Source organism: Ambystoma mexicanum, chromosome 12 (genome assembly GCF_040938575.1).
Source record: "Ambystoma mexicanum isolate Mex_15411 chromosome 12, UKY_AmexF1_1, whole genome shotgun sequence".
Lineage (NCBI taxonomy): Eukaryota > Metazoa > Chordata > Amphibia > Caudata > Ambystomatidae > Ambystoma > Ambystoma mexicanum.
Genome location: NC_090936.1, coordinates 1,141,532,526 through 1,141,546,499, shown reverse-complemented (window position 1 = coordinate 1,141,546,499; position 13,974 = coordinate 1,141,532,526). Strand labels below are relative to the sequence as shown.

At 44.7% G+C, this 13,974-nt stretch overlaps 1 protein-coding gene across 2 annotated transcripts in view; it reads left to right on the top strand.

Annotated features, from left to right (window-relative positions):
- NUP107 (nucleoporin 107) overlaps positions 1–13,974 on the top strand; it is a 790,450-nt gene that overhangs the window by 248,433 nt on the left and 528,043 nt on the right. For both annotated transcript variants that reach the window (XM_069629720.1, XM_069629721.1), the window contains one exon: positions 9,388–9,515. In XM_069629720.1, the coding sequence (XP_069485821.1) occupies positions 9,388–9,515 (128 nt within the window). The remainder of the gene's footprint in view (positions 1–9,387; positions 9,516–13,974) is intronic.

Here is a 13,974-nt window from a genome sequence, read left to right as displayed (position 1 = left end):
GGGGCTCAATCCCTCTGCGTGGCCCAGTTACGGCGGGAGCGGTGTGTTCAGGCTGCCATTGCCTGTGCGCCCCCTGGTGGCCTCCCATGCCGCATCTTTAATGAGCTGTGCAGGGCACAGATCGCCCTGACAGTTGGATGGTTTTAGTGACAGGATGATTTTTTCTACTTCAAGTGTGGTGACTTTAGAGAAATTAAAGTGGGTAGTTTCCCTTAACGTAGGCTTCTCAGGTGATTTGGAGGAGGGAGGGTCATTCAGGGAGGCTTTTTTGCAGGAAATTTTACTTTGTAGCGTAGCAATCTTGTTAGCTAACGCCTTTTGAATTTCTGAGCACCAGTTTTTATCTTTAGTCCAGGTATCTGGTGGTGCAATGGGGGTTTCTACTACTTTCAGGATGGAGAATAGTTCCTTCATATTGGATCTTGCTTGGGCTATGCGGGAGTCGGAGGAAGATCGTTTAGCAAGGTAGATTTCTTTTTTGTAGCGGGCTGCTAGTTTGGTTAGTTTAAGTTTAAGTACTGAAGGGTGTTTTTTCCAAGTGGCTTCACAGTTTCTTCTTTGCTGTCTTAAATTTTTGAGTAATGGTGTGTTCCATTTGTTCAGATGTTGGGCTTACTTGGGCTAATTTTGAGGGGAGCGATTAAATCCAGCGAAGTGGACATGATTTTATTATATTCTTCAACCAAGGTCTCCGGGTCCAGGTTGTCGGGGAGTGTTAAGTGTGGGGAGTAAGTTCGGGATGAGTCTCTCCACAGTGATACTCTTCTTATTTCTTGTGAGTGTAGATGGGGCCCTACTAATAGGTAAAGGTGGGGGTCGGATGGTGGAGAGCATGAACGATACCAAGTCGTGGTCGGTCTAGGCTAATGGTAAGATGTCGGATGATGTTGGCTAGACAATTTGTAGTCTGCCACCCAGTCGAGTATTCTGCCTTTGATATGAGTAGGTTCCATACATCTTTGGGTAAATCCTAGATCGGTAAGGGTACTGAGTGTAGTATTGGCACTTGGGTCATCTAGGTCGTTGGAGCCCATGTTGAAATCCCCCAAGGGTGAGTACTTGGGTGGAGCTTTTGAGGTTACTAGATAATGTAGTATTGATTTCTCCAGCATTGGATCTTTCATGTATTCACATGCTTGGAATATTCCCCGTCGTCAGACTGGGAACCCTTGGTACACTTCTAAAGCCGTTTTCCCATAGGAAAACTTCGACACTCAAGCATGCCCCAATAGGACGTGGCGGTATAAATGCCCCACCCCCGCGGCTCCCTTCAGATTTCAACCGTCTTCCAAAGTAGTGGGATCACCTCGCGTCATCTACTATTTTGTCAAGGTTGTCGGGTACTGAGTGTAGTATTGGCACTTTGCTCATCTAGGTCGTTATAGCCCATGTTGAAATCCCCCAAGGGTGAGTACTTGGGTGGAGCGTTTGAGGTTACTAGATAATATAGTATTGATATCTTCATCGCAGGTTCCTATTGGGCCTGGAGGACGATAGATCAGGTGTATGTTGAGAGTTTGGGAATTGGTAAGAGGGACTTTAACAGAGTCATTTGCAGGATAGGAAATTTATAGTGGTTACAGTTCTCATGGTAAGGCTGCATTTGTGTATGATAGCAATGCCGCCTCCTCTGGAGTTGGGTCGGTCGTGTCTCAGGATAGTGTAATTATCTGGGATTGCAAGCATGAGCATTGGGCCTGCTGCCGGATGTAGCCAGGTCTCTGTAACGGCAAGGAGGTTGAGGTCTTCTTTGAGGATCAAGTCTGCAATTTCTGTTGCGTGAGCTACTAGCGATCTAGCATTGATTAGGGCTCCCTTAATTTGGGGGCTCGCTGTAGTTTTAGTAGTTGTGATTTGAGGTGTGAAGTTGGGGTTCTGGGATAAGTTAGGTTTAAGGGTAGGTAGGCTAGGCCGGGCAGTTGTGGTCCTGAGTCTCTGTGAGGTGGGCATAGAGCGGGCGAGGGGCTCATAAATTTTAGTTAGTCTGGCTCTGAGTCCTGAATTCCTATCAGAAGTGGAGCGGGGGAGGCTGGTGGGCAGCCATGGCTGTAGGTCGCCACTATGTGGAGGAGCCGCTACCAGGCGACTTAATATTGCTCATAGTCGAGTACATATTGATAGGTGATTGGGCTGACTTGATGAGCAGTGCCACGGTATATAAGAAGAGCAGGAGGCGGGCGAACAGGCTAGTATTCAAGGGACACATGCTAAATAGTTTGTAGCAAATATTTAAAGTGAGGGTAGCACCTAAATTCAAAGGATACAATTTGACTAAAATGCAGAGAGGGTAGCACCTAGATTCAAAAGATACAATTTGACTAAAATGCAGTGAGGGTAGCACCTAGATTCAAAAGACACAATTTGACTAAAATGCAGTGAGGGTAGCGCCTAAATTCAAAAGACACAATTTGGCTAAAATGCAATGAAGGTAGCACCTAGATTCAAAAGACACAATTTGACTAAAATGCAGTGAGGGTAGCACCTAAATTCAAAAGACACAATTTGGCTAAAATGCAATGAAGGTAGCACCTAGATTCAAAAGACACAATTTGGCTAAAACGCAATGAAGGTAGCACCTAGATTCAAAAGACACAATTTGGCTAAAATGCAGTGAGGGTAGCGCCTAAATTCAAAAGACACAATTTGACTAAAATGCAATGAAGGTAGCACCTAGATTCAAAAGACACATTTTGGCTAAAATCCAATGAAGGTAGCACCTAGATTCAAAAGACACAATTTGACTAAAATGCAGTGAGGGTAGCGCCTAAATTCAAAAGACACAATTTGGCTAAAATGCAAAAGAGTATAATACACAGTGGCGCTCCGGTGCAGTGGGCAATGGCTAGACACATTAGGACAGTAGGTAGAGTACATCTCACCAATAGGCAGAAATGCCATAGTTGGGCTAAGCAAGTAAGGAGGGTCCTAGATCCGGTCTCAATGAGGTCATTAATAATAAAATCAAAGTAGTATATTCGCCAGGCAGGACAAATTGAGGCAGCTAGGTACCCGAGCCATTAATACATTTAGGAATGAGCACCGCAAAGATATATAAGGTGAGATACGGAGATGTGCAATACCTAAGACCGAGAGCACTTATGGCTCATGGGTACTTAGGAGACCAAGTGAGCTTCATTAGTTGATAGATATAATATATAGGCATATACATAACAGTAAATATTAGCAGAATCAGCGTGATAATACATTAATGTCACTTGTGGGGGTTATAACGTTACCGTGGCCATGCATGTGGATTAAGCATAGTCAGGCAGGGGTTCTGGCCGACGGCAAGTGACAGGCTCGTGACAGGCAGGGTGAGAGCCTTTGTCTGTGTGAGCCTTCGTTGTGGTGGGCCGGCTCGTGACTAGTGCACAAAAGCACCAGAAGGACCAAGCAGGGCGCAAATAGAGGTCATCAGGTAGAAATGGAGGAGGATGCACCTTGCGTCGTGCGGGCGGCCATTTTTGAATTGCCACAACTCGTGGTGACGAATGGTGGCTGGCATTCAGCTTGTGGGTCACACAAAGCAAAATGGGTGCATCTGGCAGAATACACGCCAGGATCGAGTTGGGATGAAAGCAGCTGAATTGCGCTGCAATGACACGGCGTCCCGCCGCAACTTCAGGGAAGGTTTTCCAGGGATGCACAAATGCGCTGTGCAGCCCGAGGGCTTACCTTCCAGCTGGGGATCCTAGGCACTGCTCCTGCAGAGTAGGGAACTCCTGTTCCTCAGGTGAGGGGGGGGGGGAATACTGCTGCTCTTGGGCTAGGGACAGGAAGGGTGAGAGCGTGTGTATGAATGTGGATGCACAAATCTTGGATAGTTTTATTGAACTGTCTACTGGAGGTGCTTTCGAATCACACGACACTTGCAGTCTGAATGTGTAACGATACATATGAAGTGTTGTACAGAACTGACAATGTTAGATGCTGAAGTCTTGGCTGTGATTGGTGGATGCGTGTGTGACTATTTAACAGTACCCAATGAAGTACTTCTGGACAAAAAATAGTTTAAAGGGAAGGACTGCTGCTGCTTTACTGGGGCACCACCCTCACCGTACTTGGGGGAAGCACACGTGCCAAATTCTGTGCTGCTCAGCACGCTGGCCACTGGGAATGGGACTTTGGAGATTATCCAATCGGTTACGGAGGGTGTGGTTCACAGGAAGAGGCAGTAATACTGTTTTTCAGTACTCTGTGTAGTGTGGTGGGCTGACCTGGAGAGACGCTCTGTGTTGATTTTGGGTGATGCCTTTGTGGTAGATCTGCACAGGTATGCCCAGGAAAGACACTTTGATGGCGATTTTGGTTTGGAAGGAGTGGAGGTATTGTGGTGCGCTGTCGATGTCCGCAGTTGTGGCGTTATGCGTGCACTTTGCAGAGAAGTGGCCAGTTTCGAAGCTGTTCATGTTGTCGTAGTACAGTACGGCAGCATGCATTTGGATTATGTGGCTTGTTCACGTTTGTTCCATCAACTGAAGAGGTTGATGAATGCAGTGAAGGGGCTTTTCCCCACTGCCAAGGTGGTTTTCTCAGCCATACCACCAAGAAGAGTATATGCATGTAAGATGTTAGTTTGAACAGACAGACAAAATCAGGACACCATCTGGAATTGCGCATTGATACTCAGATAGTAGTGATCCTTTACTTTGAAACAGTTTTGTGTAAAACTTTTGTTTTCCTTGCTCAGAGAAAATGAGGTGTGCATAAGTAATAGGTATACCACATCACCGATTACAACCTGTGGGGCCATATTTTGTTAGTTCTTGCCAAAGATATTTGTGTTGCCAGACTTGCACCTGGAGGATATTTCACAAGGTGAGGAATCTGTGGGAAAGAAAACATATCCATCAGAACCTGGTAATCAAGTTGTTCTTTACATTAAAAGCCATCCAACATTGCGGTATAGTGCTTTCCTCCAACTGGCTACTGCCACTTGTAGCAGCCTCTTTTGGAAGCACTGACTTTCTAGCTGTATGTTAGCTGCATGTTCCACCCTGACGTTGCCCCTTTCGGAGCAAGTATGGATGGTTTCTAAGAGTAATAACTCAGTCAATCAAACTTTATTCAGACATCTACACTCCTGTTAAAGCGCATATGAAAACAGAAAAAGAACAACAAATGTGAAGTAACATTTGTTTCATCTTTCTTTATTGATTTTCAGTAGGAGAAAAAACAGCTGCCTGTCAGCACGTGACTACGGTACATTCATGCCAAACAGAAAAAAGACAATACCCCTTCTCACCACTGCCCCCGGACGCCAGCAGCTGCCACCCCCCACTCTAATAATCATAATGTAACTGAAGCAACATTACTAATTCTAGTATACATAGCATTTTAAAATACTCAAAATAAAAGGGTGTGTTAAAATCTTAATACATGTCAACGGATTCATCAAACCGACTTTAAAAATGTTGAACTAATATACCATACATAATCCAAATAGTTCACTATAGATAAAACAACGTCCTTACACTCACAGCAGCTTTAAGAAGCAGCCATCATAAGCACTTAAAATACTATTCCGTGCCCTTGCCTCTAATGATATCTGCCTTAATGCCAATGACACAGATATCCTTCTCATTGGGACCCCTGCACCTGCTCTCCCCCTCCCTTCACTCTGGCAGTCCTCCCTTGGCCCTGTGCCCTAACCCTGTTGTGCGGTAATAAACCTCGGCCATCTTCGACTCTCTCCACACATCTCTAAAAAGTCCCATTTTCCAACTGCACCTCCTCAGAGGTATTCTACCTTTTCACACCCCCCCAGAAGCTCACTGTCTCTAGAGCCCTGGTTCGCTCTAGGCTTGACTGTTGCAACAGCCCCTTTCTCAATCTACCCAACTCTTTTGCCCCCTGGGACTCATCCAAAACAGGACTGGAAGACTTATTCCTGGCCTCATGCCTAGGGACTGTATCTCTCCGGCTCTAAAATCACCCCCCACTGGCTCCCAGTGGCAGCAAGTGACAAGTTCAAGACCTTCTGCATCATCCACAAGGCCTTCTGGGGCTAGGGCCAGTACTTTTGCCAACGCTCTCTTCCTAAGTACCTTCCTTCCAGAGCCCTCTGCTCGTCTACTTCCAATTCTATGCGGGTGAGTCGCACCGCCAAGAAGTGACTGGGTGGTAGATCTTTCCTCTGCAGCTGCCTCCCTCTGGAATGGCCTCCCTGCCACTTTGCTTTGAGCCGTACCTCCTTAAGTTCTGGAAACTTCTCAAGACCTTCCTTTTCTCCTCTTCCTTCTCTCTGCCTCTCCCTGGTAACCTTTCACCACCTCCTTTTCTCTCTGCCTTCCCTCTACAATCCTTCCCTTCCTCCTGCTCGGTTATGTTGACTGGCTGTCTGGTGCTCCTCTGAGCCATATAGGACACCTGCCCCACTAGCCCTCCCTGCCCAGTCCCTAGCTCTTGCCTTCTGGCCCTCCTGCATTGCCACCTGGCCTTCCTTGCACTTCCGGGGCATGTTCCCCTTGGAGGCCCTGCCTTCCTTGCACTTAACCCAGGGCTCTGTTCCACTGGTTGCCCTTCTGCCCCCCACCCGCACAATCCCCCTTCTTGTCTGCGCACTTGCACAATCTAAATTATAGTAGGCCTAATAAGATTGTTGGTCTTGATCTCGCCAGTTCCACTTCCTACCTGGTTGTGCCTTGAAACACTTGTGTATAGGCGCGCATTATAAATAACCTATCAATCAACTCTGTTTGTGCGGATTAAAAACATGATTGCTGGTAGCACACAAGAAGAGAGAACATTTTATGTGAGTTACGTCTACTTCCAGCCTTCAGAATAAAACAATCTCCTTCTGCACCCTTGCATTAATTAAACGGGATGAAAACCCACTGATACAAAGGTGACATGGTGGTTCACAAATACTTTGTGAAAAGAGAACTAAAAACTGAAAAGGATCTGTCGGAATGTCAGTTTAACTTAAGCGTTCACCGTCCTGTGTCAAAATCCCTAGTTCTGTAGATGAAGCTAAACTGTTTGTTGCCAAGGAGAATGGCTCCCGTTTCCTGGATTTGTGCTTAAAGTTCACTTCAGGAATTTCAATAGTTCTCACCAGGGGGAATGACTCCACTAAGCGCCCATCCCCTGCCCCAGTTGGAGTATATTTAACACAGCAAAGTTCAAACAATGTGAAACCAGGGCGAATTACACTCTTGTCCTGATTGAAAATGTATTTTAACACTTTGTAGTCAATCAGGGCAAGAGAGTCATTCCCCCCTGGAATTGGACTAATAAGTGTTCAGAGAACTTTTGAATGGCCAGGGGGGATGACTCCCTTCCCTAGCTGGAACCTTCTTCTTGCTTCACACACTTAATATCAGGAGTATGACCCCCTCCTCCTTATACTTCTCATTACAACGTGCCAGTCCCACTAGACCCAGGGGGGACGATTCCCTTAATCTGGACACTCCAGTGTTTCCTTTGTTCAATACCATATACGGTTCCAACTGTGGTTGTTTCCAAGACACAGGTTCTTCTTCTTTGACTCTGCAGACCTGGCTCACTAACTTGCCAAGTACTGCCATGAGGAAGATGACTTGTGTCTCTCTGTAGTCCTCGACCCAGGTTTCTCTTCTTGGATTCGACCTACTTGGTTTACTACCACAAGGAAGAGGACTTGTATTAATCTCTTGGTTAGGCTTACTGACCCTGTTACCTTTTTCTTCTTGGGTATGGGTCCTTGACCCTTCCTTGGTGGTCAGACGGATTAGCCCATCCACTGACGCAAAGGAGCTTTCAGGTAGGTCTGAGGCACATAAGAGCCAATCTGGGTGTCCTATCTATTAAGCTAAGGGAGAGTTTTTAATGTCTGCCTAACTTCTAACCCCAAGTCCCCTCCGGGTCTCCCGTACCTCCCTTTACCTTCATAGGGATGTGGGTATGTTGCTGGTGGCTTCCAGGGACAAGGGTTTGCCTCTCTGCTGCTTCAGGCCTCTCTCTGCATCTATGATTGTGCATTTTCCCTCTGTGTGGCTCGGTTTTTACATGGTTCTCTCCACATCTGTGACAGCAGTGTAGTCTGGCTCTCTGCAGCTCCGCTTCTTTGGGATTCTCTCTGCGCAGTTCAGCTTCCTTCTAGCTTTCGGAACGGCTCCTGTGGCACCAGAGAAGAAAGGCTGCAGTGGCTATGCAGCATCATCTGTGCTCGTTCTTCTCCGTCTCACAAGCGGTTTTGAAAGTCCTGTACCTGAGCGTTTCCACAGCTGCTCTGTCTCGGCTGGAGTCATTGTCCATCTTTAGTTTCTAAACAATGTAGCCGGTACCCATTGGCTCTTGTACACGTCCTTCACCTCCTTTCAAGTTTTGTTTTTGATACTGGCATGGGGCCACCTCGTAATAGCACCTGTGCGGCAAGTGATCTTCATGTTTCCTGAACTCTTCCTCGTCATAGCACTCAACTTCAAGTTCCCTATAGTTCTCTATTGATAACAGTGCATAGGTTTGCTCTCTACAAAGAGGTCATTTGAGAAAAGAGAGGTTAGTGTGTGGGGTGTGCTGATGTTACAAGACCTGCACCCTATATGTTCGTACTCATCCCTGGAGGGGGGAGTCCCTCCCCATGAGATCCTCCCGCACTATACCACCCCCCAGGGGACTGTCGGGGAGCAGCCTCACCTCCCTGGCCTTATGGGGAGGGGCTCCCCCCCTCATTGAGAAGTGACGACAGAGTACATCCAGTAAATCATCACATTACTCTCTTCCATTCCAGCATGAATCAGGTGTGAATGACCCAAAGGAATATTTTGTTAAACAGTCGACTTTGCATACTTGGGTGGTACATGATTCTCAAGCGGTTCTAGCAATCGCCCCTGTCTCTCGGGGGGTGGGGGGTTTGGAGGAACGATGGGAGAACCATGTACACTCCTCCTGCCCCCTCCCTCAATAAGGGGGTTACTAGCTATTCGCACTCTGGGGTGCAAACAGTTAATCTTTTTTTCTATTCGGGAGATGGCCTTTGTGCGTACTGGAAACGCAAAAAGGGACTTGGTCCCATTCCCATGGCAGCGGGCAGGACGAGTGCTGGGACAGAAGAACAAAGCTTCGGTCTAGCAGCTGAGTGGGGTGTGGGAAAGAGTTTGGATGTCTTTGGGGGACAGAAGGGGGGTGATGTTGGGAGGCATCCGGGAAGGCACCCTGTTGCATCTCCACAATCAATATGGTGCTACCCGGGGAAGGGCCTTGGTTGGCTGGAAAAAGCAGGCGGTAGACAGTGTATTCGCTCCTGCTTTTCCAACCACCCCATTGGCTGAGCGCCCTTCCCCGAGCGTGAATGCGACATACCGATTCTTTTTACAATATTTAAAGAAGGATGGACTTTTTTTCAAAAAGCTAAACGGAAGCAATGGATTGACAAAAGGAACTGTCTTATTTTATTTGTATCAGGTGGAAATACTCGAGAAAATTGTGAAACGCGTGCCTTCAGCCCATCTAAAGTTTTCAAAAACAGCCAGCATCCTGTGGCTGCTCCAGCAAGAAAGGGTGACCTGGAGACTACTGGCATCGCTGTACAAGTAGGTAACATTATGCTACTTTAACCTTCTTTTCTTAAAACATGGGCCGGGAATATTTTTCTTTGCTTGAAACTTGATAGGTGATATTGAATGGTCTGCAGCAATGTTTTGGTGTAAAATCACAAAATGCCTCAGTCCAACTACGACCACTGCAAAAGATCAATTGTATCACTTCTTGACAGAATTGTACTAGCAACTGATGCAAAGGGGAGATGTCCCATCCTACATACACTTACATGAGTCCTATTAGAGTCTTCATTTTCTTTTTTTAAATGTTATTTTTAGGATTTCTGTCACATGACACCCAAGTAGGTTTCAAACCCTGGCCTAACACAGAATGCGTTACTCTATATGAAACGATCTAAAAATCATCAGGGACCAGGACAAAGACGCAGCATTAATCCTACTAGACCTTTGATCTAGTCGACCACAATATCTTGTAGTCTCACTTTTTGTGGCGCTAGGCATCCTTTATCAAGCTTTAAACTTGGCTATGTCCTTCGTCAAAGACTGTATCCAGTGGATTTCTCTAAATACTTTCTCTTTCAACCACACATTGGTTTTTGAGGTTCTGCAAAGATATTTGCTCCCTCATCTTCCCCTTGACCTGTATCTCTCCCCTGTGCCTTCCTTTTAAGATCCTTCAATTTATCATGTCCTAAAATCTCAAGTATTCTTATTCTTGCCAGCAATTCTTGGATGCTTCCTGTCACCTGCTCTACCCAGGAACAAAAGCCATCATTCGTACCCCCAAACCTAGCGCTTCCTATTCACCTTTCACCGCCCCTTCATCCCAGAATGTCGTCGGTATTGTCATGGGTGCACCAGATCACTGAGGAGTAACCCAAAGTGCCCTTGGTCACAGAAGAGCCTGTGTAGGAATTCTGCCATTCCTGGCCTTCTCAATAAAATATACTGCAATAATTACGCCAACCGTCTTCATTTGGGGTGCCTGGTGTACGTGATTGCAAGAGTACAGTTAGTTCAGAACCCTCCTGTTTGTACACTTCTTAACCTGGACTTGAGAGACAACATTTTTAATGCCCTTCAATCTCTATACTGACTCCCAGGATACTACAGAATAGCCTGCAAGTCTTTGTGCATTACTTTTAAAGCCATTCACTGTGATTACCTTCTATTCCTGCAATCCATATTGAAGATTCCTAATCCACCATACACTCTCCAATCATCTTCCCTGTTAAAGCTGGAAGTGCTTTCCTTTTTTAAAAAAAAAAAGGGCTTGCCATGTGCCTCCTTGTCGGCTCTGGAACTCTCTCCCAATTAATATCTGAACAGTCTTAAACTATACTGCCTATGAATGAAAAAGCTACAAACATGACCAAATAAACTGTTTTATGGGAAGTTAACCACTCAAGAGGTTCTACAACCACGTTTTAATTGCCTGTACCTTTCAAAGAGGAGAAATAACCCTTTGCATATCAGTCTGGTTCCACTCACTTCGGCAGCCCAGCACCGAACTGCTAGGCAATCCTTCTCTGAACAAGAGTACAAATAGCAACCCGAGACACGCGTTTGAGCCTATTCAGGCCTCATCAGCAGGGTTCAATTCGATAAGCAGGAGCTAAAACCAGCTCCTCGGGTGTCTGGCATCTCCCTTTAGGCAGGAGCTACTGCGGGGGACCCTGGAGTTACTAGAGATGCTCTTTTTAAGTATTTGTCCATTTTGTATGAACCGTTTTGTTTAAATGTATATTAGAAATGTTCTCATTCTTTTTTATTAATATTCTCAAATACTCAGTTAATGTCACCTTTACATATTTGGAAGCCACCAGTTGCCCCTAGGAGCCAAAGTAGCTCCTGGCAGAGGTTGGTTTCAAGCTAACCAGGCTCTACTCTGCTAGAAGCAGGAGCTAAATAGCTCCCAACTCGCCTCCATTTTGGACCCTGCATCAATGAGGTGAAGCTGTGACTCTCTAAGCACAGTGAGCAAGAGGTGCCGGACCTTTTTAGGAATTTGGGGTTAAACCCTAAATTACCAAGGGTAATCCTGTCATGGACCCAATTAGCCATGGTAACGGTGGTTATCACGAGTTGCATGCAAGGGCAAATATGTTGCGCAAAGCTCTTAAAACCCAACTCTTCCACTAACTAATGACTCATACACACACCCTGTCCGAATGTTCTAACTGAAGCCTATACCTGCATTGCATAAATGAAATGTAATTAAATGGGAAATGTAATGAATTGTATTCACGCTGCATAAATGAAACTGCTGTAAACCACACGTGTAACTGTATTCGATCTGTTGTTCGCCCAAGCAAATTATCCTGTAGCAGCGCCACGATGCCCAAGGGCCGATGTACGCTTAATAAATGCAAATAAATAAAAAATAATAATAATGGATGTGTTGCCTTTTCCAACGCCATGCATTTTACAACAATTGTGGTATGACGTGATTTACCATCGCACTACTTGAAAGTGGGGTCATTCATTATGGGGTAACATACGCATTGTCGTGTTACACCATGCACTGAGGAGATGGCCAGCACTCGTCGCTTTCAGGGTCTGTGAGTAACATGGCAGAATGCATGTTGCTGGTGTTGGACCTGTGTGTTGCTCTTATGCATGTGCCTTAATGGGCGATTAGTTGTAATTTTGTGCAGGTATGTGGTGTCTGTTACATAAAGGCTCAACATACAGGGTTACCAGAGGACATGACATTACTTTCTGCTAGTGTTGCATTGTCGTCTTTTTTTTTCTGCATTTGGTTTATACAAAACCTTTACAAAAGTTATAACATTTGATTGATTAAAAATAGCTAATATACATTTACATAAAAGTACATCTAACAAATATGTATTAAGATGGAGATATTACACATAATCCCACATAATACCAAGTCAATGTACATGCATTTACCAAACAGTACTTCATTGCCACTGTAAGGTTGATATACAATTGTTTACATCATATAGTACGAGAGTTGTCATTTATCCAATTGACCTATACAGTTGGGCAAGATTACTCCTGCTCAGTTTCTGTTGGGTTCAATTCCATGTTGATGACTGTGAGAAAACCACCAAGGGCAATAACTAGCGAAAGATTTTCTCCCCATATGCATCTTAGCCAAAGAAAGTTACTTGAATATTCAGCATGGCTGAAATTCTCTGTACCAACATTTTTTATCTTTTCAGATTCAAAGTATGGGCAAGTGGTGATTAGATGTTTGGGGGTGTCTCTTTGATTTTTGTTAGAGCAAAATCAACACATGTTACTCGCCCCAATCATCTTTGAGTCCCAATATTTTATTCGCTCTTTATTTCTGAAATTATTCAATTTAAACCTCATATATAGCGCTCATGCTTTATTGCAAAGAAACCCTTGCAAATATATAAAATGCTCTGATCTTTTGCGTGCGAAGCATGCATATTCCTGGTGCAAACTATATTTGCCTAGTGCATTACCAGCCATAGGTGTAAAGTTTTTTCACACTCTGGTCTTGCCATTAATTTGTGGTGTTCTGCTGTAATCTTAATCAGTAAGGTTTGCATTCTTGTTTGAAATGTAGCTACAGATGGGGGAGGGGTATCCCTTAGCATGCCATTCAGACCTTCATATAAAGAAATTCTCGGAGGATCAAGGAATTTAGAATAGTTTAGTGACCGCCAAAGAGATTGTGTCCAGGATTTTGGAACACACATAGTTTTAAAGTTAGAATCCGATTTCATTTTCAAAATAGAAGCCCATAGAATGGAATCAGATTTCAAAACTGAGCAGGAATACCATCTGGCCTGCAGCTCTTGAGTAAAATGGCCCTTTCAATATCTTTTATTGCCCCATGAACATACTTTAAGTTAATTTTCCAAAATGGGGAGTAATTATGCGCGTATACGTTTTGGGCATTTGATATTTGTGTGTAATATTGAACCCACCCCTCATCAGTAATTGATTAATCCATAGACTTGGCGTTTGTCCCAGCTGTTCTCGTTGTAGATGCCCAGAAATATTTTTTTATCATGAATGCATAAATGTTTAATCATTTTCTCGTTATCTCCAAAAAGTATGCCAATTTTTTGTGATTTAATTAAGTCCTTATGAGTCTGAATGATCTGCTTTTTAATCTGTAGATATTGTGCATCTGGGAGATTGCTTGCTAAGAGTTATTTTTTAATTGTTTGGATTCTGCAACCTATAAGTTATAGGTATGCTTGTGGTAATTGAAGTAACCACGACTCGACACACCACACCTTCTTACATGTTGCGTGATGGTGTCGTTTAGGTGTTTTTTCCGCTTTTCGATTGCTTGTCGCATAAGTGCAGACTCCAGCAGTTATTTGCAGCTCTCTCCTCATTAGAGTTATGAACTGATGGCACATCTTGCTGAGCGACGGCCCAGATCGCTCAAACTCTAGGACGGCGAGAAAGGATTTTATCTCATGAATCAAGTAACTCTGATTACGGTTAAATTGGATGATTATATGCTCTCCAAAGCGAGGAT